Consider the following 27,419-nt stretch of genomic DNA (forward strand, 5'->3'; position numbering starts at 1 on the left):
TAACCTCTTTACCTGATGACCTCATCCCCTGCACAGGAAATCCAGCCCTGCTGGGTGTGGCTGCACGTGGAGAGGTTCCGATTGGCTGGCTGTTCATAATATCATTGACAAGCTCTTCATCATCTGAGAAGTTACTGAAGCTGGTGCTGGGCCTCCAGTACTCAGGTCCTGGGAGCAGAGGAGAGATGATATCACGTATATAATATTTACACAGAAAAAGAATGTGCTATGGTGACAAGAGCACTAGACTGTGGTCTAAAATCATAATATGAAGAGACAAACACATAAGAAGAAACTGAAATACTACAAGATTACATTCGGAGCAGAAGAACATCTTGATTTGCTTCAGGTATCTTATTTCAGGTTTCAAAGGAAATTCCATGCTGAGAGCACGTTCAACTACAATTTCCAACATTCATCACTACCACGACCCTGTCTTTGAGAGGCACAGTCTGCATGTTTGAAAATATAATAATCATTTGGAAAACACAGTATCTACAATAATTGTTGCCCACTGAGGTATCGTTATGTATCAGAAATGTTTCAAATGTTGTATGCATATATAGTTTTAAACCATGAATAGAACATAAAGCTAACTGTACGTCTCAGCCACGCAATAGCATATAAATGGTAAATGGACTGCATTTATATAGTGCTTTTCTACTGATTTGAGTACTCAAAGCGCTTTACAGTTATATCACTCACATCAACCTACCAGTGGCAGAGGCTGCCATACAAGGTACCAAATGGCCACTGGGAGAAGTTTGGGGTTCAGTGTCTTGCTCAAAATCAAGTCACAGGAAATGCAAGGCTCCAGCTGTCACCAATAACTCCTGCTGCCCATTCGCAAGATGCTCACTCATGAAACTCTGTCCCAATATCATGCAGTTTTGTCAGGTTTCTTTCCCATTCTCTTTTCCCTGATGTTGTGTCAAGGTTTTGCCCATACTGAATATTCTGGCATGGACTTCATATCCCAGATTTGTTCTGCGTTTTTTTTTTTTTTCCCTGGATCAGCTGCAGGGGACCATGTGGCCTCTCCTGTGGGATACCACTGTTCCTTTTGTGGCATAATATAACAGTGCTCTAGTGCACTGGACACTGAACACAACCAACAGTCCGTCAGGTCCCATGAGGGTTCATTACTGTGGTTAGACTGCGTGTTATGTAAGTCGCTGTTTTATGCTTTTGTGGTTTGCTGCTGCTGTGAAGCTATGTCCATGCTGGAAATTGTTACTGTGTAACAGTTAATATTTTTAGCACGTTTTATTTATAGAGACTGCAGTCTGTGTTTTTGCATGTGTGCTTATGGACACATGCATGTGTGAGTGGCGGTGTGTGTGTATCCTTGTGTGGGAGTGTTTGTGTATATGATAGGGATACGGTATTCTTCCTCAATGCAAAAGACATGCAGACACAGAAATAGTTTCTGTGAGTGCTGTTGTTTATAATCTTTTAGATCGTCACCTTTATCTAAATCAGTCAAGCCCTAATATTTCATTTGATATAGTGCTCTGACATACAAAATGTCTAGAGTGCTTCTCATATTTCATACATCCATTATAAGTTACAGTGGATACAACTTCAGCGGAAGAGAAATGATGCTTTGGCAGTAGAAAAGAAACCACCTCTTGTGATTATAGCAGAAGCTATGAGCCAATGATCAGCTATGCTCAAACCAAGATAGAGAGATGTACTACCCTATACAGTGATAAGCGATTTGCTCTTGAGGATCTAAAATAAACCACCACATTGCTGAGTTAAAGAGTGTAAAATGTGCCCTCTTTCCCCTGATGGAAATCAAAGACAAACGAAGCAAGTCCACTTGGTCTATTCTGGTAGATCAGGGAACTGAGCAAACTGAAAAATAAATCAAGACGCAACAGACACACAGACAAATATAACTCACAGTATTATCAGTTATTAACAGCTGAAGTAGAGGAAAGCAGGCACAGGTTAAGGAGAAGAACACGGCCTCTGTGCTGATAAGGAGCAAACACAGTTGTGATAAGTGGCAAAATACTCCAAAATAATGTGAATAGTCGCTGGTGAGATGCTATGCTGTACCTGATGACACAAACACAATATTGTCAATCATGTAGAATCTAAAATTTGTACAAGTACTGCCAGCTCATGAATATTCATATGTTTAGACAGAGATGCAAAGGCGCATGGATGTGCATCCTATACCTACTGGCCTACATCTGTCTGCAGATGCTTACAGCTTAGTTATGAGGGTCAACACCTGATCCCAAACCCTATTATCTTTCTCACATACACCACTTTTCACAGCAATACTGTGCAATATGTAGCGTGACAGGAGGGCTGTGCTGGCCTTCAGAGCCTGTTGGTCTTGGACTTACTCTGCATCCCATCGATACTTGCGCCCTACCTGCACAGGCACTTGCATGTTGTTGACTGTATGCTAAGAAGTAGAGATGAACAAAGCTGAAAAGGGAATGCGGGTGGGGAGGATATTGGTACCAGACCCCACTCTGAAGACAACATAAAACCATCTACTGAAGCAAGGTGACATGAGGGAAACAAATTTCTGGTGGAGCGCTTGTAGTCGCAGTCCTTGTATTTTTGTGGTTTTCTGCTTTCTGATTACATACAGTACATAGTGCATAGCACAAAAATGCTTTCCCTTCTCAGCTGCTCGCTACTACGAGGCTTCTACCCACATTCATTTTTTCTTGTTATTGCTATTTGTCAAAGACTGCAATCCATTAATCGTTTTATGAATCTCCCGTAGCAAAGAGCTACATAAATTGTATTTAATTGCAAATATATGGATGTGTTCTCCACACTAACCTATGCTGAAATGCACCATAGTGTCCTCGCCCTCTTGGGACATGCACATGGGAAGGGAATTGGGCCGAACCAAGCCCAGTTCCACGCCCAAAGTGAGGAACCCATCCAAACCCAGGTACTGGTTCGGAGGGGCCAGCTCTCTGTAGGCCAGGCTGTGCAGGGTCTGGAGATGGAAAACATAGGGAAGGAGAGAGAAAGGGCCATATTATTATACCTGGGCAGATCAGTACGGATTACATCTCTGAAGTGCTGGCTTGCACACTGCTCTCCCCAGAGACATGCAGATTGAAAAACCTGGATTAGGCTATTTGCATGCTAGCCGGAGCGTCTAAAGAGGTGAGGGAGAGAGGCGGTGAAAGAGCGAGAGAGAAAGAGAGAAAAATAACAATCTGGCCAGGCTTTGCATAGTAGGAGAACAGAATGAGCAGAAAAGTAAGAATCGTATTGTATGTTAATATGAAAAGAAAGCAGAAATTTTCAATTTCTGGTGATTACAAACTCTGTATTCTCTCATTTTTAAACATAATTAATCCACTGCAGCCACAGGAACATGCCTTTCTGACGTACAGACAAAGCCAGGGATAACAGCCGTCTCTGATCAGACCTTTAATTTCAGGTATTTAATAAACCTTTTGATAGTGCTTTTTGTCCCCACCACTCTATCATGGATTGCATCATTAAATCAAGGCTGGACAATTGTGGTTTTGAAATGGATTTTCACTCCCCTTCTTGTGTTGCAATTTCATAGGTGAAAAAGGGAGAAATGTATACTTTTAATGAACTGAATATGAACAATATCCAATTGATAAGGTGACTAAAATACCTGAATTTTTGATGTTGAACAGCTCATTGTTCGCCTATGTCCAGCTGTCTAGCTCCTGTAGCGAACTGACAGTGCTGAGTCAGCAACTAGTATGCTTCAGCGAGAGTCACGAGAATACTTACTTAGGCACATTCAAGCGATTTTTACTCTTTTAAGAGGTTTGCAACTGCAGTGCAGATCCTTGCATGGGTCACATATATGAAAATGTAGCTGAAATGGCTGTGAGTCCCATCAGTGATGACATATTATGAGGCTGCATGGGAATGTTCAACTTTAATAACAATCCTAATGGAACTGTATCTGCTGCAGCAGGTGGAGGTGATAACTCCACGACTCTGATCTCTACATGCTGTTGAATGAATGAACGTGGAAATACTTGAGGCTTGAGATTAATGGGCAGATCAACATCAAGGATCAATGAAACGTGACCTGTTAACAGACTGAACTGGAGTTTCAAATTCCCTTAAACGACAGCAAGTGGATGGCTTTCACAAGGCAGCCCCCACATACTAGATTATTTACTCGCAGAAAGTCATAAGGGTTGCCAGATCCTGGTGAGTCAATGAATGACAGAATGAATAAAATGTGGACATGTTGCGTGCTGTCTCTGAAGATCCAGAGCTTTGTGTCCCACTCACGAAACTACTGCAACACTAAGCTGGCTGGCATGTGACATGAGCCAGTACTCATGGAAAAATGGAATAAGACTTAATTATTGTTTATGTGAGATATATACCCTAATACCTTCGATATTCTTGGCAGACAATTAAGGTTTTAGCCATGGGAGCAATTCAGTCTATACTGTCAATCTAATTACCTACGAATCTGTAATGGTAAATAATACATAGAACTATACATATATATATATATATACATATATATATATATATATATATATATATATATATATATATATATATATATATATACTGTATGTCACTGTTCCCATGCTCATGGCACTGATTAGATAATTAATCAGAACTGCCTTTGTTTTGTACCTTTGCAAATGTGGCACAGTATGTTGCCAGTCAGTGTTTTGAGCCCTGCACATTGAGACGATCACTGGACTTTACAATAGGTTCAGATTCCAGAGGGAAAAATACCACAGCTTCTGGATTTCTGAAAAAGGCACTACACCTAAATTGGTTCAGTAAAAAATTCAGCAATGCATTACAATATTGTAACAAACTTTGACCTTTAAAACTGTTAATGTGGTTCTGCAGCAGCTTTGTCTCTGGATGTTCAGCTCAGGAGAGCAGGTGCATGTGTCTGCAGTGTCAATGTATCTCAGTGTGGTCAGGCCTGTACCCGGGCCGGTTCTGGGAAAAGGCCCGGCTCGTTGGTGGTCCCTGTCTCGAGCTCCGGATCCAAATCACTCCCCGAACTGGAGGCTGAGTCTGGCACCATCAGCACCCTGGGAGACCAGGAAAACATGCGTGTCTCCTCTCCACACATCAGGCCCTGCAGACGGGGCTGGCCGCTCATCCCCTCGCCCGGGGAATCGCCCCGACAGGGCGACAGCTCCAGGCTGCTGCTTGACATCTCGCTGCTGGAAACTACAGGCCATTAGAAAAAGGAAAAGACACAGGAGAGCGAGAGAGAAAGGGGGAAATCAGATTTGTGCAATGAGCAATACATGCTCCTGCCTTCTCAAAGGATTAGAGGGAGAACGCTCTGCAGGGGATTCTGAGACTCACGGTGTTAAAAGCAGATCTGGTTTATATAATATGCTGCACTAAGCAATCAGGCTACATCTCCCTTTCTTCCCCTTTCACTAATGCATTAATAATGGTTATCGCTATTCTGTACCTTACGACCTCCAACTGAGCTGCTCAAACTTTAGTTGAAGTGATTCCGTGACACAGCGGCTGACCCCTACCAAACGAATGGATTGCAGACTCCGTCGTTGCAGTGCCAATGCAGTACAGGCCGTTTCTCAACACGTAATTACATCCCTGCCTTGCATTACACTACGCTGCATGTTTATTTAAAACCATAATCGATTGGATCTTTTCTTTATTGCTACGCTTGAATTAGCGTCAACAGCAGAGCAGAAACACGCTTTACTGCCATAATCAAACTCACTGGACAGTTTTTCCTGTGTCTGCATTGAGCGTGAATTACAGTAATGGCTGCCTCTATTGCCATAGAAGTTGGCACATTTTCTTCTGGTGGTTAGCCTGCTTGTTTTGCTGTGATTTGTAATGTAATGGCAGGAGCAACCTGGGCATTTCTGCAAATCAGTTTGTGTTAAAAATGCTCAGACAAAAATGCTCAGACATGGGGCGATAAGACATAAAAGGCATTTGTTCCCAACACAGGTTTAGCCCAATGACCAGGTTTGAAATTAGCCATGTCATCCGCCAACGATGTCAAGGTGCGCACAGCAGTGAATAAGCATAGCTAGGTCAGCCAGGGTTCGATCATGACACCGCTGGCACACCTTACAACCCACTCAGGTACGTGTGGGGTACTCAAGATACCAACAGTATGATACGCCTGTCCACTGTTCAGTGTCTAGCTTGTGGTGCATTATGGGACTTGGAGGGTGAAAAGTAGTAATGTTGGCTTGCTTATGTATCAGAGGCTTACATGTGCTTTGCCTGTACTCCCACATGAGTGCAGAGGTTGTTACAGTGTGGCAAGCTTGATGTTCAATTGGTGTTAAAAGAGGATGAAAAAATGTAAATGCTAAGCAAATGCATAAGTGCGTTTACAATGAATGTAAAAAGGACATCTGGTGCCAAGGCGCTGAAAAACAGCATAACTTTGATAAATTGTTTTGGCCACCCATGAAATTTGCCAACCTGTTTTACTAATTTAATGTTCAACATAAAGCTGATGCCTTTACCTCCTATTATCCAAATTGTGAACTTGACAATGCATGCCACCTGACTAATTCTTTGCTACAAGTCAACATCCAAAGTCTGCTTTGTGCATAACATGATCAAGGAAACAACATCTTCATTATAAATATGCAATTGTTTTCAGCCAGTAGATTTTAACAGCTTTGTTGTCTGGTGTGGTTTACCACACCAGCTGAAAAGTAGAGCCTAACCAGCTCCTTCACTGTCATTGCCTCAACCTTCCATAGTAATAACCACCAAAAATCAACCATGGAACATTCTAGAAATAACCTTGAAGATACAGCAAGCCTAAACGTAAAAGACAAAGCGACTCAGGTTGAAATTAGCACAAAAATGTATATGAAATTGTCATAATCAGGGTACTTAAAGTTCAATTTAGTTTTTGGCTATTACGTGATAATATAACCATAACATAACTTGAGTCTCAACTCATACTCAGTTGATCTTAAAAAATCTGAATGCTGACCCAAGTAATATTCACCTGACTGACTTCTCCTTGGTGACTCAATCAACCTTGATCTGGATCTGGCTGACCAGGCTGGACTCAGTGAACGATCTGACACTGATGGGGAGGGAGGGGGTTCAGGTGATTCAGTCAAAGGCAGGACAGACTGAGGGTGCTCTGTCAAGGACAGGGTAGGTTGTCGAGACGTAAGCAATAACAGGTCGTCAGGTAACGTGAGGGGTTGCGGCAACCTGCTCGATGGGGACTTGGAGGACAGTTCAAGTTGGGGTGACTTGGTCGATTTGGCCCTGGAGGACAGTTCCAGAGGAGGAGACTTGAATGGTGCAGACCTAGAGGACAGGAGAATTGGTGAAGGTAACGTAGATGATTTGGGTTGGGGCAGGCAGGAAGGGCAGGCGGACAGTTCAGGTGGAGGTGACCCAGTTGATTTGGGCATAGAGGACAGTTCAGGTGGAGGAGACGCAGTTGATTTGGGCCTCGGGGACAATTCAGATGGAGGTGACCCAGTTGATTTGAGACAAGAGGAAAGTTCAAGCAGAGGTGACCCAGTTGATTTGGGCCTAGTGCACAGTTCAGGTGGAGGAGACCCAGTTGATTTGGGCCTAGAGGAAAGTTCAGGTGGAGGAGATGCAGTTGATTTGGGCCTAGAGGAAAGTTCAAGCAGAGGTGACCCAGTTGATTTGGGCCTAGTGCACAGTTCAGGTGGAGGAGACCCAGTTGATTTGGGCCTAGAGGACAGTTCAGGTGGAGGAGATGCAGTTGATTTGGGCCTAGAAGAAAGTTCAAGCAGAGGTGACCCAGTTGATTTTGGCCTCGGGGACAATTCAGATGGAGGTGACGCAGTTGATTTGGGCCTAGAAGAAAGCTCAAGCAGAGGTGATTCATTTGATTTGGGCCTAGTGGACAGTTCAGGTGGAGGAGACCCAGTTGATTTGGGCCTAGAGGACAGTTCAGGTGGAGGAGATGCAGTTGATTTGGGCCTAGAAGAAAGTTCAAGCAGAGGTGACCCAGTTGATTTGGGCCTCGGGGACAATTCAGATGGAGGTGACGCAGTTGATTTGGGCCTAGAAGAAAGCTCAAGCAGAGGTGATTCATTTGATTTGGGCCTAGTGGACAGTTCAGGTGGAGGAGACCCAGTTGATTTGGGCCTAGAGGACAGTTCAGGTGGAGGAGATGCAGTTGATTTGGGCCTAGAGGAAAGTTCAAGCAGAGGTGACCCAGTTGATTTGGGCCTCGGGGGCAATTCAGATGGACGTGACCCAGTTGATTTGGGCCTCAGGGACAATTCAGATGGAGGAGACCCAGTTGATTTGGGCCTAGAGGACAGTTCAAGTGGAGTAGACACAGTTGATTTGGGCTGACAGGACAGTTCAGGTGGAGGTGATTCAGACCTAGAGGATAGGGGAGTTAATGGTGACAATTCGATCGATTTAGGCCGAGGAAATAGTCCAGATGAAGGCAACGGCGACCTGGTTGATTTTTGAAAGACGGACAGCTCAAGCAGAGGTGATGTGGTTAATTCGGACCTGGAGACCAATTCAAGTGGAGGTGATTCGACTGATTTGGATCCTGAGGACAGTTCAGGTGGTGGTGATCTAGTTGATTCAGACCTGGAGGATAAGGGGGTTGATGGTGACGACTCGATTGATTTAGGCCGAGGCAACAGTCCAGATGGAGGGGTTGGAGACCCGGTTGATTTTGCCAATGAAAGCAATTCAGGCGGAAGAAGTGATCCAGTTAATTTTGACCCAGAGGAAGGAGGGGTTAGTTGATGCAATCCGTTTGATTTAGGCCAACTGGAGACTTCAGGTGGTGGTGACCCAGCTGTTACAGACTTGGAGGGCAGGGAGCCTTGTGGCGAGTGTCTCACAATTAGAGGAGAATGAGGTGGCCCAGTCAGTGATTTATCCAGTTGTAGTGACCCAGTCAACTGGTGGGACAGGTGGACCCTGGTGAGTGGGGAGCCGGAGGAGAGGGGGGATGGTGGTGTTGAGGTTGGCAACAAGGGGACGTGTGATGACTGGGTCAACTGGGATGTGAAGTGTAGAGGGGAAGGTGCCATTTGAGGAGATCGTAATGGAGAGGACAGAGTAGCTCTTGGTGACTGGACTGTCTTCGACTGGGACCCAAGGGGCCTTGGTAGTTGGTTGAAAGCCAGGGAAGGTCTCTGCAAGGGGGTGGAGGGAACATCAGCGTGTCTTGGATCTTTGATTATCTTGGTCTCCTGGTGTCCCATCTCCTGGACAACAATAGTAGTCATACCCTCAGCTCCTGTCAACCTTTTGAAAGGAACAAGGACCGACATTACTTGGACATTAGTTGAGACCCTTACATCATTCCGTGTTTGGTCAATCTGAGTTACTTGAACTAAAGTTGTCATAACATTAAAGACAAAAATGTTCCCACTATGGTCCAGATTAAATTTAATCGTAACTGCCTTCCTAACTGTACCCCTAAAGTTAACTGTCCTTAAGGTAAGTAACTCAAAGTTAGGGACACTGCTGTTAGATTGAGTCTGGACAGAGGTTTAAATTATTTCACAAGTTTAAATTATTTCCACCCTACAATCAAAGCCTCATTGCACATGGTGTCATTACGTCAAGGTGATGCACACAATGTGAAAGTCAGTGGGAGAGGTTTAATTATGCCTCTTACACATCATTGTCTGTTTCCAGTTCAGCAGTAAAGGTGCTGTTCAGTACAGCTGAGTCCCCAGCCATCTGCAATAAAAATACACAGAGAATTCTGACGTCCACGGTGGCTATATTCATTTAAAAGAAACATTACAGATTACAATGCCATCAGTGAGGAAACAATATCACACTTTATTAATATAATTACCTCTGGAAGAGAGCAAGAAAGGGTGAGGGAGCTTTTATGAAGACAAAATCACACAGAGGAACCTAAGACCTCTCATCATAACTTCATAACTAGGAGAGAGGGGGTGTGATTGTAACTCTCGCTCACCTCATCTAACTCCACAATGCTGAGACACGATTGAGTCATGTGGTCATGCTGATCGCTGCTGTTGGCAGGGGTGGTGGTGGCGGCAAAGAGCGAGGCGCAGTACCTTCGCATCTCCATCTCCTCAGCTGCAAAGCACGCAGCAGCCAGTGAAATGCAAAATCCCCAGAATTTACTCAACTACCCATCACTATTATACAGCGGTGCTCTGTGTTAGCTCTTATCTGAGGTCAGAAAGAAAGAGACAGCTTGACTTATGTAAGGAGTTGGCCAACTACGCTGACCACGAGCAGCTACCAGGCTACTCGGCTCAGACAAATCAATACATCTCTTATTCCCTACATTATGTAGCATATTACTAATCATTACAACTATGTTGAGGTGATGGGATGCAAATTATTCTATGCTTCTACAAAAAAGAGCGGCAAAGATCAGCAGGAAGCAAAGTCTGACAGCTCTGAAAAGTTAAACACACACAGAGTAGTACAGAGCCAACACCGTATCCCACACATATTTATTATTCATACACACTGAATACATTTCAGAATAAAATCAGTCCTCTTCAATGTTCAAAAAAAGTTACATTCTAAAACATTTATGGCAGAAATAACTGGAAATCTGCTCTATGAAATGTAACTTTTTTTGGTCTGATGGGTTTGTAGGATAGGCTGTCAGCCTGGAAAAAAAAAAACCTGACCTTAACGAAACTTATTTCAAAATCAGCCTTGAAACCTAAGCCGTGTCAAGTCAGTCAGGCTGTGGTATGGCAGCGATGTGTTTCTGACAGCGGAGACAGTAGCTGATTTAAGGGGGCAGAGCGGAACTGCCATAGAGGTAACGCCAACTGAGGTTTCAGCGCACCCACTCCCAGGCATCAGTGACTGTGGCAAAACCTGTCACTGTGGCTCTGTGCAAGTAAGACCGCGCCATCCTGTGCCCGTCGCCTTGCGGGATGGCAGTAAGGGTACACACTGCCCACTGATGGACGGGTTCCAGACCTAACGCCCCACCTGTCACTGCCTCATTCATGCCCTGCCACCTGAATCCCCTCCCCTCTTCTGCCACACCTTACATAATAAGCACTTACTGATTAGACTTCAGCGGGCGAGGCTGATGGATTCATATCAGACACGGACAGGCATGACAGACTGCCCAAGTGGAGCCAGTCCGGAGCGGAGGGGAGTATGTGGTCCCTAAACTCTTTTCTAGTATAGGTGAAAGTGAAATGAACCTGTCAGGCCTGGGCCTTCCTCATCTGTCAACCTGCTGGTATCCATCTGCAATTCCTGATAGGAGCCAGCAAACGACGGCAGTCGATACTCTTCAATCGGCGTTCTGAAAGAGAGAAAAAAAAGATCCCCAAAATATAATGGAGTAAATAGGATTAGAGAACAAAATAGGTTTAAGGGCTCTTTTTTTCCATTATTTTCCCAAAAATCAAGCCCTTTTAAGTCCCCTTCCATAGATAAGTAAAACATGCCTGCCACACCATTACTGTTTACCACAGGGATTTAGATATGTAAGCAGCAGCTACACTGAGGGGGAAAGATATGGGAAAATACGACAAGATGAACTTTTACTGACTTTAGATAAATGGGGTAAACTCTGGGAATATGAAACTGTGTACATTTCAGAATGCAGATGTGCATCTACTGTTGAGTTTTGCCATTGATTTCCTCTCTCTGCCACAGGATTAAGAAAACCCATTTTCGCACCTGGAGGCTCAGGTATAAACTGACCTTTGAAATAACACTTTTGGGGCCACTGCATTAATGACAACAACAATTCCCTGGGCAAGCATGACACTGAGAGTGCACACAAAAACTACAACCACTGTACTGTACCGGATCAAATGAACGTGTAAGAAGTAAATATGACACAGTATACCAACTCAATAGGATTGTTTTGAGAAACTGTAAATTAAGCATAAAGTTCCCCTTACTGCTTTTTTATAGCCCTCTGCCTCTAACCCCCTCTCATCCTACAAACTCCCACAGCCACAACCTCCAGCCTCCCTCAGCCACAGCCTCCAACACCCACAAACACAACCTCAAGGACCCCACAGCCTCAAACCTTTATTAGCCACAGCCTTCAAATCTCCTACAGCCTCTAGCCTTACACCCAGCCTCCCCTGCAGGGTAGGACCAGAGCCAGGGGACCATTATATTACTCATTTCTAGTATAACTGGCTGAAAAGATGCGTGCAGGAAAAACTTTTTCATAATGATATTTCTTTTTAATTCAATACTTTGTACCTTTCATTTCTGTTTGATAAACATAAAACAAATTGGAACATAATGCAACATAATACAGATGCAATAAAAGTTTGTCTCCTCAGACGCAGCCCCCGTTCAGTTTTGTTATTTAGTGAGACAGGTCTATGCAATTACCAAGTACTGTTATTCTAATTTAATTACAGTTGATGTACTTTCACTTTTTTCTCTCAAAATGTCAATTCAAAGAACATGTTGTCAGGTTAATCAGTTAAGGTCTGGCTTGTCCTCGCAAAAATCATTATCATTATTTCGTCCAAAAAAAACATCAGTCAGCCTATAGTTTTGGCTCCCCTTGCTTGGCCATATAGGTTCTGTGAGAGGAAAACGGCACTTCTCCCAAGCGTCCATCTCACCTTCTGTGTTTCTTGAGCATGAGCTTTTCCATATAACTCAGGCCGTGTTCCTTGAACTCAACCGTGATTGGCTGTTGTGTTGCCTGGTAGTCAGCCTGTGTCCCGAAAACCTCAGTGGGTGCTGAAAGGAGGAAATAGAAACCTTTAGATACATCCGGTGGACGTGTCGTTCGGTGGCCATGCGGTCAGAGGGTTTGCTCTGATTCCACAAGGTGGTGAGCTGGCTCTGCCCTGGAGTTAATTCACACAACACAACTAAAGAATCTGTATCTTGCTTAACCTCAGATCATACAAAGATGGTATGTGAAATACAGGCTGAAGCTAAGTCCTAAATGTAATCTTTATTCAGTGGAAGAATTTAACTAACCTCAGCCAAACTAAGCCAATTTCCATGGAGTGGTTCTCCTCTTAACCATTATCCACCTCACTCCTCTTACCCAACCTTGGGCTAGAAACAATTCCCAGAGTCTACTGACCAACAACATAATTTGGCTCTATATTTGGAATAGCACTTGCTTAAACTAGCAGCAGAATGGCTATCAAGCAAATAAGATGGTGAAATGTCCCACAGAAACACAGCACAAGAGCAGGAGCAGGTGTTAAGAACAGCCAGACAGCTGGCAGAACAGTGCAAAATGTGCAGTGTTCGCCTCAAGTAGGGTGTAGCTTCCACAGCATTTTTTGCTGTGTGCAAGCACTTAAGCTTTGGTGTAGTGGAACTCTCCCAAACACAAGAGTCATTATCTGAATATGCTGGGGCCCGTGCTTTACCCACTACTGCGGCGGTAAGCATTTTTCACCGCACAGAGCGGCCCAGAGAGAGAGTGAAAGCCGACACTTGCCCAGGGCACTTCCACCAGTGTACGCCATTGCAATACTGCTTCTTTTCTAATCTTACATAATGGAAAATTAACTGCGACGGACACATATGTGAGTCAGAGGAGGAGAAATCACAGTGGAGAGAGTAAATAAACCACATCGTTAATTGATTTAGGGAATTTGAATCTGAAATACGTCTGTGGGAATCCAGTCACCTGAACCCTGTGTTGTGTGTAAGTGGTTCACTGTTGTTTTGCCATGAGCAATATAGGAATGAGCCTACATTGTCTACAGGGACAAACTTAGTGCTCTCATAACAAGAAAAATCCTTAATGCAATGTTGTTTGTGACAAGAGGGAAAAAACACATTAAATCAAAGAAGCTAAAACTCTCTCCTTAAAAAGCATTTTTCATCTCAGCAAGCACACTACAATGAGGACAAAAAAGGGATGAGAACAAATGATTGTCTGAAGGCAGAGCAAAAGCTACAATCATTTCACACTACTGCGAAAAAATATATTTTACATAGCCATAACTGTACAGCAATCCAAATCAGAAGCATGGTGACAGACATAATGCAGTCTCATTCTAGGGTGACTCTACATCAAAGTCTTCAGGTCAGTGGTTCACAAGCCTCTAAATCTGGCTTCTATATTCAGCTCGATATGCAAAAATCTTGCCTCTACCATTGTTGAAGTTAAATGTGTTCTGATTTGCTGGCTCATTACGAACATTCATGGAGTCAAGGGAGTGTGGCCAAAGCCAGAACATCAAACAGCAGTGATACTTCCTATTACCAACAAAAACCTCCTACACACAGAAGTATCCTTTCACAACTGTACCTTTTGTGTCGCCTCCTGATAGCAAACAGACAGCAAAGTGACAACACACAGCATCAGAGAATATAAATATGACCTTTTCCAAACCTGAGTGCAGATGCTGTCATGCCTCAGTTATATATAGTACCCAGCGTATCCTTAACAGATACAACCTCACCAGGTGCAGGTAATCATAGGTATATCACCTGGCTGTCAGCAGGGTATTTAGTCAGGCTTAAGAAACCTTATTTGTAAAAAAAGAGTAAACAACAGCACTAGCCTAATGAATGCAAGTGACCCCTCCCCCCCCTTCCCATCCTGGTCCCTACCACTACCACAGGGGTCCCTGTACTACCTGTCGGTGCTTTTATCGGCCTCCCAGCCTGCTCTAGTTCAAAATCAGGCTCTGGATCCTCCTTCAGTTCCAGCTCCTGCTTCTGCTCCTGCTGTGGCTTCAGTTCCGGCACCAGATCCAGCTCTGGCTTTGGCTCCTGCTCCTGCTCCTGCTCCTGCTCCGGCTGTGATTGTGCAGCCCCTCTCTTCCTTCTCCACTCCCTCAGTGCATCCTGGAAGGATCTTTTTGACTCCTCCTCATCAAACACCCCACGCAGAAGGGCCGGACTGTGGGCTCTCTCATCCGGTTCAGACTCATCCTCTTCCTCCTCTTCTTTCTCTTCGTCTGTTTCCTCATCATCAAAACCTAAAAGCTGTGACATACAGGCTTGGTTGGTTGGGCATGGAGCCTGGTAAAATATTATTTGTAGGATTACATCCACCCTGATGCCGCCTGTTAAAACATATCTGCCCTAGCTGTTTAACTTGCCACTCTTTCCCACCTTGTGTGGTTATGGAGTAGACAAAGCATCTTTTCTGCATTATGCTGCTATTTCTAGGATGTCTACGACAAGCAAAACAGAGGACATGGGTCGTGACCAAGCCATTATACTCATTGCATTAGGGTTGTTGGTTTGAATCTTGTGTGATTTCATGGCCAGTGAATCCTTTAGTATCTGAATTGCTCTGGAAAAATCTGTGGTGGTCAGAATGTATATTATCAGCTAATTTACTGTGAATGGATAAGTTGTGCGACATCTATATTTACTTATATAGCTAACCTGTGCATGTGAGTTATGTGAGCTACAGTTTCCCCTTTGTTGTTACCTGTATTTACCTCTGACACTTACCTGAGCATCTGGAAGGATCACAGGTGGAGGATTGCTCTTTTGTGCCTCCTGGCTGTGTGTGGGGTCCTTCCGCTTGGTGCCCACAGCTGATCCCTCAGGATCGATTTGTTTCCTAAACCGGCTCACAAGATCCAATGTGTTGATGGATGTCTGAATCTCCATCTGTTCACCAGCCAATGAGAGTCATAAATTAAACATTGACTTAATCCACATTCCCTACATGGAGGAAGTGATTATACACCGTAGGTTCATTCATCAGGTCATTCAATACCAGATACACACACCAATACCACACATATGCAAGCACAGACACATACACATGCACAAACATTCTTGAGTGCAAAATGTATATATTCGGAAACGAAGCCAGCAAGCCATCAAAGGTCTTGGTCCTGGGTAGAGCTCAACAGACAAGAGCCACAAAAACGGTTGCTGGTTTGGTTCATCTGTCATCTGATCAAAATCACAACAGGTGCTCGTTTGCTTCAACGGTCATCTGCATGTGACAGGTGTCAGTATAAGGTAAATTCTGACAATAATGTCTTTCTATTACACACACACACACACACACATACCAATACATACACACACACACACGTGGGCACATAAACACCATTTCACATTAAACCAGCCAACTATGACTGACAGACCAGGCATCAGTGTTGAAGGATGTGGCAGAGGTCAAGAAGTCAAGAGAGGAATCAGCCTTTAACGTTAGGTGAACACATTCCACGAGGGGAATAATCTCTCCCTTACATGGGAGAACATTTACACTGGGCCTGCAAACACTCAGCCCCATTCTTACTGCTCTTTTCTGCTAGGCTAAGCTTCAGGATCACTCCATCAACATCTTCCACTCAAATGGACCCCCGGTGCCCTGAGCTGGAGAGAGATGCTGTGCCCGTGTGCCAGCCGTGTCATTTGTGGTGGACTGCATTGGCAGGGTTAATGATGGTGAAAGGGAAGCTGGAAGCAAATCAATATCACCCCGCAAGGGAAACAGTTGGATATCCTCACATAAGGCTGCAAGCCTTCTTGTCTGCTTTATCACACAACACCAAAAAGGCATGACAACTAAGGTAAAATGCAAGTTACTGTAAATGACATGTAGCACATTTCACATCCTTAGGTCCAAATATCTATCTCATATTCCTCTGACTGTTCTTAGTGAGATATGCTGCTGTTGTACAAGGATCTCATTCTAAAACAATTTTTTCAGGTCAAAACCAACTGAAGCTGCAGGAGACTTATAGAAGATTATCTGTACACAAAACTGCTTTTGTGTCTCTAGTTATTTGTATCTGCTGGAGTCTCTACCAGCTCTGCCAAAGTTTTGTGGACTGCTCACTGAGCATTGCAAATCAAGATGGTTGTTCACAAATAACAAACAAGAACATGACACTCTGCTAATGTCCTGAAGGCCCCACAGGCACAAGGCACAGGCTTCCCTTAGAGTGTACATCCCGCAAGAGAAAAACAGCACAAAGAATCCACACTCGAGGACACTAAGCCACAAAGAAGGTGCTGATTAAATTAATTTTCTTTTGAAAATCAGACAGGATTATGAGCGCTGAGAACCCTGCATCAGCACCGGGGTTTTAATCCCAGTTCTCTGTGTCCTGCCAGCGGCTTGGCCTCCCTTCACACCATGCGAGCCACTCTGGAATCTTCTTTACGCTTCTCCGCTGCTTTGTTCGTTTGTTTGCTTCAATCTGTTTGACTTTGTTTTGGACCCTGAAATAAGAAAACCTGCAGTGGTAACAAGCGGCTAGTAAATATCTACAGAGAGGAGCCGCTTCACTCGGCAGTGAGGCTGGTTAATACGCCATGACAGACAAATGGGAGAGAGACATGCAAGCAGCTACAAGCACTCTCAAGGTCAGCTGCGTGGTCATGGACAATTGTAATCCAAGGCTGCACACGCACACTGATGTTTCTAGAGCAACTGGTGTGTTGTTTTTGCCACCAAAGCAAGCAGTCACACACATACACACTTTCTCACATGGACACCCACACGCATTAGCGGATGCTGCCGCTACAGCTGTAATGAGAAGTGTTCTCTGGCATCTAAAGCAAAGCAGCGGTGTGAGCTTGTGACCCTGAGGCTAATGCTAGCAAGACAAGTCTTCTTTCCAAGACCTGTAAGATGCGTTCAGCGTCTTGCTCTGCCTCAGTCCAAATGATTCTATAAACCATGCATATTTGTTAGGTTTACTTTGTTCTGTTTATTTTTTGCTTTTTTTGTAGTCTTCTCCCTAAGGCATCCTTTAATGGCTTATTACAGTGGAACCAGGAGAAAACCTGAGGTTAATGCTGGTATTCAGAACTTTTCAAGCCCACACTAATTCAAATCCGTGATCACCAGGCTGTTACAGGTTGGCAGATAAGGCTCTCAAAAGGCTTCTCAACCATCGTAGCAATGTGATTAATGTCATGGCAACGATTGAAACCAATGTGGAATGCGTTAGCTAGTTTTCACCGTTCATGCGACTCTCACTGTTATTAGAGTAACATGGGAGTGGAATGCTACATGAACACCTCCTACAGCATGGATTCCAACCACACAGGCCAGAATCCATCAGCAACAGACATGTTCCATTTCTGCATTCACTGACACAAACAAACTCAACACATGGACACTCTTTGGGTAAATACAGGGGTGTGCTGACCTGAGAAGCTGGCTGTTATTTGACCACATGATTAAATACATGTATCTACCCTCCCCATAAAGTGTGTGTGTGTGTGTGTGTGTGTGTGTGTGTGTGTGTGTGTGTGTGTGTGTGTGTGTAGTCACATGTGGGCTTTTGTTAGAATCCGTTTTACTTCTGAGGGAAGTTATTTAACATGAAATTTCTAAACCACTAGCATTCCACTAGCAATGGTATGCACACCTCTATCGGTTAGAGATTAGGCTGAGACATTGTGATGATATTTGCCGCTACAAACACTCTCTTACCTGGATGGGTATCATTCTGTGATTCTTTAGTGCCCCCTTCTGGTGGAATCTGGCAAAGCAGCCAACACAGTAGTTCTCTCCACATTCTGGGCACATCTTCCCAGGGAATCAAAAATAAATAAAAAAATAAATAAATCATAATGATTCAAACAAGGTATTTTTACAGGGAGTAGAGCTTCAAGGAAAATATATGTCATTATCTCATTTCTAACTTTAAGCTTGAGAACAAACTTGAGCATAATAAATATAAAATGAATATAATACCACAGCGTGCATATTTCTGATAAAACTGCAGCCAATCTTGGGGGAACTCATTATTTCTTTAGAAATAGTAAATTACCGTGGTAGCCAATGTGAGCTGACAGGAGAGGTAAGTGGACAGACAGAGACAGTGTAAGTGTGTGTGCATACGTGTGTGTGTGTGTGTGTGTGCGTGTGTGTGTGTGTGTGTGCGTGTGTGTGTGTGTTCTTCTGTGTGGTTGCGTGTTTGGGATGATTGATGAAGGAGTAAAGTCAAACGCTGCCCCACACCTCTGGCCTCAGCTGACCCCACCAGATGCCCTCACTCCTTGGACCTCCCAGACATGAAAAGCAAACCAAATCCTCGGGACACTTTCAGATTGTGGACACACGCTGTCTAACTCCCACCGTACCCTCTACACCCCTGCCCCTCCCCCCTGGTCCCTCCTCCTGTCCCCTCCCAACCACGCAGGCAGCCCGGGGAGACAGGGACATGCAGGCTGGGTCTGCAGCTGCTCCCATTACCGACTCTTAATGGCCCCATAAAAAATAGCTTCATTTCATCGCATTGGACTGGGAATAAATAATGGAGCTAAAGTGGGATTTAACCGGCCTGGCCGGCGTTGGGCTTTCACTCGCATTTTTTAAAAGGGGGGGGTAGGAGGCAGCACCTCTGTTTGCTTGTCATCGTGAGCAGCTTCGGAGAAGCCTCACTCTGCTTATCCGCATACTGCGCATGTCCGTAACGGCGTCCACTCATGCACAGCCCAAACAGCGCCGAGACTGACCGGTGCTGCGGAATGCAAAGGCCCGGCTTTCTCCTTGCGGGCTTGCGGTGCCCCAGATCCCCATGCTACAGCCTGGGCTAGCCACCGCTGCCTTTGCGTGAGCTTGCCCGTGCTCCACTCCACTGGCCTGTGCGCAGACTGCAGCGCTGTTGCGCATTAGGCAGCAGGCAGCACCACGGGACATTAAGCCCGACATTAAGCATACATTACCGAGCTTGCAGCGCTCCTCACTAAACAGCGTGTCTTTCCTGCACTTGTCAGATCTCTGAATCTGAGAACAAAGGCACAGACCGTGCGGACATCAAATGCAACGCGGTGAAGAGTGAGGAAGAAGCGCGGGCCACAACACAGTGCAGTAATTGGTGCATCCCTGTAGAAAGAGAGTAGCCCTCTAATGCGATATGCATCCGTTCTTACTTTATCTGGCTTTCAGCTGGGAGGCTTATGAGCAGTGAGGGGAAAAAAGCCAACCCTACTTTTTTATTTTTTTTTCAGTACATGCCAGATGAGCCTTCCAGAGTCCATGGTGGGTGTGTGGGTGGAGTCCATGATACTGGAGTTAGCTGTGTTGGTGGAGTTGATGTTAAAACAAGTTACCTTTTAGGGTGGAATGGGTTGGCGAGGATGGAGATAGCTGTGTAGCTGGAGTGGATGAGACTGGAGTAAGCTGTGTGGGTGGAGTCGATTCTGAGAAAGGAGTCAGCCAGATCAGCGCAGATAATGAGGAGATTGGGAGATGTGGATGGAGTCGATGGTGAGATCGGTTAGCTGTGTGTTTGGAGTCAAGGGTGAGACTGGAGTGAAATATGTGGGTTAGACATGTTTGGATATTTGGGTGGTGTTCATGGTGAGACAGATTAGCTGTGCAGGAGGAGCAGGACAACTCTGATAGCTCTAAGGGGCGAACTTTACATCCCAGCCGGTGCAAGATTTACGCCCGAGGTGAGGCATTCTCTCTGATTTATGTGCTGTGTTTTGACTGAGCCGGTGGCAGTGGGGGAGCCAAAGCACGAGGGAGCGGCAGCCACTTTGTACTTTTACCGCATTTCACCCACCAGCCTGGCTGTCCTGGCCTCACACTGACCGCAGGGCTTCCCCTTCAGCCTGGGCTTCGTGCTGGGGGCCGGCTCCTTTGGTGGCGGGCGTGGCACTTTCCCCAGGGATCTGCTCGCGTCTGTTCACAGAACACAGAGTTTGCAGAGGTGACAAGAATGCGGTGTCGCTGACTAGAGAGTGGGTGGTTTAAAATAAACAGCTCACCAACTACCCCACCTCAATAACTGGTATTGTTCGTAAAAACTGACAGTTTAAGAAAAAGTATAAAGAGGTACATTTAGTATAAGTGGTTATTTTTGGCAGAGCAATGCATTGGATAAGGAGGCATGCACAGAAACCTAAATTTCTGATAAAATGCACTTACCCTCTGGTGCGTCTTTAAGGACTCTCATCTTCACCTTTCCTGCAGAACGCTGTGTAAAATCAATCATTACAAATACGTTTATTAACAACATTCGAGCATGAGATGAATGCAGCAGCAGTACTACCTTCCACTGGACTGCATTCTCTTAATATCTGTTTGGTTCTTGTCTTTGTGGTGCTGGCTTTGGGCTTGGATGGTTCTGGTTCCCAAGCCTTCCCATGTCTCATGCCAACAGTGAACAACTCCACTCCACTACAGTGATCACTCCCTTTATGGGATGGCTCTGTTTCCAGCCTCTCTGTTGAATGGTATAAGAACCGCCACTTGAAGAGCGCTGTTCGGAAAACTTGCCTTTTGAAGGCCGTTCTCCTTGATCTTGGTCGGCCCATGGGACGCTGCCAGCACTGACTTCCACCGAAACCCACCTGACTTCCTGAATGAAGAAAGAGAGCATACACAGTCACGTGACATCCGTTATGCTAGCAGTGCCCTAGAATGTGCTGCAGCAGTGTTCTAGCCAAGGTTTTGCTAAAAATGACACATTCTCAGCCCCTCAGCCATCTCACTGTGTGCAATTCAATGGATGGGAGCTGAACTTAAATTCAAGCACAGATTGTCTCATCTGTGCCATTAAAGAGGCCAGAATGTGATGTTTATTCACAGAGGAAAGGTGAAAGCCTTCAGAATAGTAACAGTGAAGCACAATGTCAGGTAACCCGAAAGTAAACACTTTTCTCTGTGGCAACAGTGCTTGACACTGTGTCCTTGTGGGTGTAGCAGGAAACCATGATCCCAGTCAAACACATTACATCATCACAGAGATCCTCTCACAAGGTCATGTGGCATGTGACCTCTATCGCGTGATGACCTCACCCCAGAGTGTCGGCCTCAGCAAATTCACACACATACGCACAAAAAAGCATGCGTACACAAAACGGCATTACACACTAACCAGCAGTCAAAATGACCACATACCCGATTACATCAAATACCAATTCAGAGCTTAATGCATGCCTAAAAACATGAACAGTGAACTTAACCACCTCTGATTGGCTCTCACGATGAGCTGTGGGGCTCAGTGTTACTGTGGCAGCTCTGCCAGCCATGGACAAAAGGAGCTGTTTTTCCACAGGGGAAGTGGGGGTCTAGGGCCACATAATTCCACACCAATCCCAAACCGTAACACCAAAACAGCAGACTGTCTGACCTTTCACTGCACTGATTGTCTCAGTCACCACAAACAAGAAACAAAACACATACAATGATAACGTTATAAGGAGACAAGTCTCAAGGGTTATTGCTCCTTTTCCCTCTCTTAGTATATCTCAGACTAGAAAAGTTTTTGTTGGTTACAAACCCTTGTTCTTATATGATGGAACCCCACAGTGCAGCTATGTGTCATCTAGCCTGTCCTGCTGAGTGAGAGACACAGTCATGAGCACAGACACATGCACGAGCTGGCCAGGGCATCTGGGGAATAAGGAGGGTTATTTTGGGGTCTGACCACAGTAAAGAGCTGAGAGAAAGAAAAGGGTGGATATTAGGTTGGGATTAGGGGAGGGGAGAGGAGGGAGGGAGGAGAAATTAGTACTTATATCAGTGGAATTAGGATATTTATTTACAACAGGGAAATCAACATCTTTTTGCTATACCCACCACAACACACCTCCATCCTGCACTGTTGTACAAAGTTTAGTACATATCCAAAGTGTACACAGCACAGTCCATCTCCTGAGTGCGCACAGCACAGTACATCTACAGAGTGTACACAGTGTAGTACATCTCCATAGCCTAGAGTGCAGGCACCATCTGCACCTCACAGCACAAAGTACATTTATAACTGTCTGCAACATGAGCTCATCGGCAGTCCTTTAACAAGCGGGTGAACAGGGCAGCGAAAGATAAATAACAATGTACGCGCTGCTCAGACAGGCTCTTTAAAGCAGCCACCGCGCAGCAGATGAATATCCAGGTTTTACCGTACCTCTGCTGCCCAGAAGACCTTACCACTGATTTATGGGACGGGGTAAAGCCAGAGAAGGGAGACACACCACCCCGATGTCCTCTTTATAAGCGGGAATATGATTGGAGTGCGTCGCCGCCGCTGCACTCTCAATTTCCCAGCGTCAAGTCGACGGGGCCCCCACCGGCATGACATTGCATTGCAGTATTTCATCGCGTTGCCATTTATTTATTTGTTTATCCAAGGCCGCCGTTCTCTCAGCATGAGGCGTGAGCTTTTAATTAGTGGTGCGTTCCCTGAGAAGTAGTCTCCGACAACAGCTCCCAGATACATCTTCATCCCATTATCCGGTGTGAACTTGCGCGTGGTGATGTATGAATTTCATGGCAACAAAGCATATGTGTTATGTTGAGACATAAACTCACCTTGGTGTTTATTTCCCCACAGATTTCCGCGGCAATTTATTATGATTGAGTGTGTGTGCGTGCGCGTTGGAGAACATGATGTATGCACGCTGCCTCACGGCTGCCGGTTCTACTCCGAGTGAGTTATACTGTCGTATATTCTGATTTATGCCTGAAATGGCCTCCTCATAATTTACATAGCCTCAGTCCGTGGGTCAGATCTTAATGTTATTAATGGAAAGAAGGGTGTGCTGAAAAACAAATGCATTAATAATTCTTGTGATTTGTTTGCTTTGATGGAAAAATAATCTCCACTCTCTTTTGGCTCCAAGCTAACTTCAATTCATTTGCTGAGAAAGGTGACCGCAGAACGTACAGGCCTGCACCAGAGAATGATCACTCAGTTCATCCTGACTCATAGGGATACCTAAGTTTAATATCCCTGCAGAGCTACCCAGTGAAGGTTATTAGTTCTGTTGTCCCTGCAAGATCATCATCAGTCTCCCACTGAGAGACATCTAAATACTAAAGCAAGCTGACCTGTAGCAAAACCGTCCCAAACCACCTGAACAGCTGCTGTGCTCGGTGTTACAAGAGCGGAAGGGGGCAGCAGTGTGGTATACTAGTCTGGGCTTGTAACCCAAAGGTTGCTACTTTGATTCCCAGGTGGGTCACTGCTGCGTTATCCTTGGGTAAGATACTTAACCCAAAGTGCCTCACTAATTTATTACGTTTGTAAAAGGTGTTCATTGGATAAGTTGCTCTGGATGAGAGCCTTTGCCAAACATTGACCGTAAAACTCCCTCCATCATTCTCCTTTCTATCCCCACAACTCTTTCTCTCTCTCTCTCACTCTGCCCCCTCTCGTTCTCACCTTTTTCCCACTCAGACCCTCATTTCTCATATTATCTCTTCCACTCACCCTTTACAATCTCTCACTCATTCTCTGGTCTACCTCTATCACACTGTCTTCCCTTTCTCTCCTTTTCTCAATCTTTCTTTCTCTCACTCTGTATCCCTCCCTTTCTTTTCTCATTCTCCTCCTCTCCGTCTCTGTTTTCCCTCCCCTCACTCACTCTCTCTCCTCCTTCTCACGGCTCATGTTCTCTCGCAGCTGCTGCAGTCGGTTCTCGATGATTTTGCTCTCCTGATCCAGCTTCACAGCATCCAGATGCAGCTCTGGCAGATTCCTGGGGAAGAAGACCAAACCGTGAGCCAGTCAAAGCAGTGCCTCATTGCTTCTCCTTACTGTTTCAGTACATCTCCCACGGATGAACACTGTCTCAGAGCATCTTCCGTTGGCAGACAGTGTCATCTCCCAGTGACAAACATCGCAGTACATCTCAGAGTGAAGGGCACTGATTCAGTAAATTTCTCAGTAAGCACAGAGAAAGATGACACACAAAAAAAATAATGCTGTATTCAATAGCAATTATTTTATAATTTAATATGTTCAAGTAGAAGCCTTTAGGATATTACATTAATGTTTTGAGTGAATATATTTAGTCTTTGTTATTGAATTGTGATATTATGTGTTCTTTTTTCGAGCCAAAAGTTACCTTGATTTAAAACAATCTGCAATGTGAATTCACTCAAATAATACAACTATAAAACAACAGACAGACAGACAGACAGACCTGGCTTTCAATTTCACTGAAGTGGATTTGTTCGGAATTACCACAAAATAATTTAAATTCATGGCTGCCCTTGATAGAACAGGTTATCCCGCTGCAATCCGAGTATGGCTTTTAAGATGATCCTCTCTGTAATAAAGCAAAATAAAACATGCATTTGTACAGAGGAGAAGGCTGGGTTACATCCAGTTCCAAATAAAAACCTGCACATGGCCAATACCAGTGTGATAAAATTAATGACACCCCAACAACTGTAAAGTGCTGTTGAGGAGATACATAACTACAAAACAATTAATTTTTGCGAAAAGCTATTTGCTGACACTAAGCTAGCTAACTAAAAACGGTCTTCGAAAACACTGTTGAAACATTTTTAATTAGCTTGCAAGCTACCTGGGTTAACGTTACGCCCTACTGTTTCATTTCAAAATGGCTTCATGTACTTATGAATTCATTATTTAAACGCAAAGTGTTAATGTTAACTATCCAACGTCTGACAGGCTCCTAGGTTAATGTTAACGTTAGTGCTAGCTAACATTATTGCGGCTGGTTTACAGACGATATTCTTTCCAATACCTAAAGCATTTCCTTAGCTGGCTAAGACGTCTGATAAAAAAATGACAACGTCACTGTGGGATTTGGATGGTGACGATGCTAATCAAGGTATAACCACATAAACAGATATATATGCTGCACCGCAGTAGGGTTTAATTGGCTAGCTGTGTAACATTTAGCTAGTTAGCCAACTGTCTAGTTAGACTTGCATGCTTTTGACAAGCATATTACAAGCAAGTACAAAGCCGTGTAGTCACACTTTGAGAGAATGATGCGCAGAGTATATTCAACTGCTACATAATTACCTTAGGGTTGTCTTGATTCTTCCTTTAAACTGTTGACTATCTGAGTGTATTTCTGTAGGTAACGTTAACTTTTTTCTTCAACAACAAGTGGGTCAACCAGGCAACGCTTGTGTATGGGCGTCACTATGGAAACGTGAATTCTCGCGAGAGGCAGTCAGGCCTGGTTATTGAGTGGGATTTTAATGCAAATTAGCTTTGCGAGCCTAGCTAAACATTTTTGTAGCTGTCACTGCGTTTTGAGAAATGAACTTTGGCAACAGCAGTTTCAAAGACAGCAAGACCCCAGTTGTTCATCAATCATGGACAGCTGGAATTCTTTAATGAAAATTATTAGTGTTTAAATCAGAATTTAGATAGATGTTGTTCTGATTACAGAATCATAAAAAATCTCATTAGGTGGTGCTGTGACTCAGTAGGTCTAAATTACACTTCAAAGGAACAGTGCAAGAGTTCAGTTTCTTATTTACTATTTAGAATCTTTGAAAATGATCAGAACAGTGACCTATGCTCATCTCTTACTTGGAGGATCATTAAATGCATGATCACTGTATTTTTTCTCTATTTAAAAGCACAAACTAATCATTTATGTCCATCAGAGGTCACTTTGTATAAAAGGGCTCACTGGTCTGATCTGCAGCGCCTTCCCTCACCCTCTTCCTTCTAGCTCTGACCCTCCACAGAGCGGCAACCATAGCCCAGCCTGACTCCAGTAACAACAACATTAGGCTTCATTTGTATTCAGAGAATTGCATTTGAGATCTGCTGCAGCAAGGGCCCTCTTCCATTCTCAACTCCACCCCGCCCCCGCCTTTTCCTGCTCCAAGAGGAGTGGCAGGGAGCAATTACCTCGGCAGGTGCCCACCCCTCTCCTTCCTCGGTGGTGGCAGGTGTCCCCCTCCCCCCCGTTCGGGCCCACCCCTCAGCAGGGCATGGGAAGCAGGGACGCTGACCCCTGCCACCAGAGCGCACCGGTTCACGGCCCTCCGCTGGAGCCCGTCATTCTTACCTGCTACTTAATCTCACTCAGTTGCTCCACTAAGCTGGAATCCCATCTCACAACTTTGACTCCTGCCAGCACGAGGCCAGCTTGGCATGTAACTGCATACTGATGAAGAGGACAGCACTGCAAGAGAGAGAGAGAGAGAGAGGGAAAGAGAGAATGCTGACAGGGAGAGAGAGGGAAGGAAGGAGATAGAGAATAATATGGAAAAGGAGTGAGAGAAAGGGAAAGAGAGGGGGAGACAGGCAAAAGCTGAGATCTCTTGTAAACATGAACCAATGACAGAAATGTCTGCTGTCCAAACCAGCACACCACAACCACTTACTCGCATAATAATGAGAGAGGGAGAGACACAGCTTTGTGCAACATAATGGCAGACCAATGCTGAATAACAGACATGCACAAAAGAACAGGCTTATAGGTGAACATCTCACATATTTGATCCGTTAAGAAGAAATTATTTCAATTAAGTTTTCCATCATTTGTTTGTACAAACTCTTACAGGTGTTTGTTAGGATTTCAGCACATTTTCATCATTATTAGGTTAGCAACATACCCTTGCCCCCCTAGTCCCATTCAAATCCAGCTAAGACTAAGGGAGTATATTTATGGGAGCTGCTGCAGGAGAAGTGCAGTCTTTGTTATGAGTTACATTTTTTATTGCATCATTTTATTATTTATACATTTATTTCTGATTGCATCACGTATTGAATCATTGCATTGAAATTATTTCACCATTAGATAAATTGTGTCATTGCATACTTCTAATATTG

The 27,419-nt window shown here is 44.5% G+C and overlaps 2 protein-coding genes across 2 annotated transcripts; both read right to left on the minus strand.

Annotated features, from left to right (window-relative positions):
• Positions 1-7,008: 7,008 nt before the first annotated feature.
• LOC118783652 (proline-rich receptor-like protein kinase PERK9) lies at positions 7,009-8,825 on the minus strand (the record flags this gene model as incomplete). The annotated part of the gene is made up of 2 exons (XM_036537605.1): positions 7,009-7,066; positions 7,558-8,825. Coding segments are annotated over 2 exons (1,326 nt in total), but the record flags the coding sequence as incomplete, so codon positions are not given.
• Positions 8,826-9,807: 982 nt separating this feature from the next.
• On the minus strand, positions 9,808-24,854 carry zbbx (zinc finger, B-box domain containing). Its single transcript, XM_036537606.1, has 12 exons — positions 24,793-24,854; positions 24,232-24,345; positions 21,140-21,221; positions 20,789-20,837; positions 20,424-20,542; positions 18,341-18,436; positions 15,385-15,546; positions 14,556-14,907; positions 12,564-12,684; positions 11,166-11,269; positions 9,938-10,062; positions 9,808-9,813 (listed from the first exon to the last, which is right to left on the minus strand). The coding sequence occupies exons 1-12, from the start codon at positions 24,852-24,854 to the stop codon at positions 9,808-9,810; spliced, it is 1,392 nt and encodes a 463-aa protein (XP_036393499.1).
• Between the last annotated feature and the right edge of the window lie 2,565 nt (positions 24,855-27,419).

Source organism: Megalops cyprinoides, chromosome 9, assembly GCF_013368585.1.
Source record: "Megalops cyprinoides isolate fMegCyp1 chromosome 9, fMegCyp1.pri, whole genome shotgun sequence".
In the NCBI taxonomy this organism is placed as follows: Eukaryota; Metazoa; Chordata; class Actinopteri; order Elopiformes; family Megalopidae; genus Megalops; species Megalops cyprinoides.

Excerpts from the sequence above, each read along its gene's own strand:
- zbbx (XM_036537606.1), bottom strand. The coding sequence starts at position 24,854 with ATGAATTTAAATTATTTTGTGGTAATTCCGAACAAATCCACTTCAGTG. Across the intron at positions 20,543-20,788 it reads CCTTAAAGACGCACCAGAGG|ACGCGAGCAGATCCCTGGGG; the intron begins GTAAGTGCATTT and ends TTCTGTGAACAG. Across the intron at positions 14,908-15,384 it reads TGATCCTTCCAGATGCTCAG|CTTTTAGGTTTTGATGATGA; the intron begins GTAAGTGTCAGA and ends TGTATGTCACAG.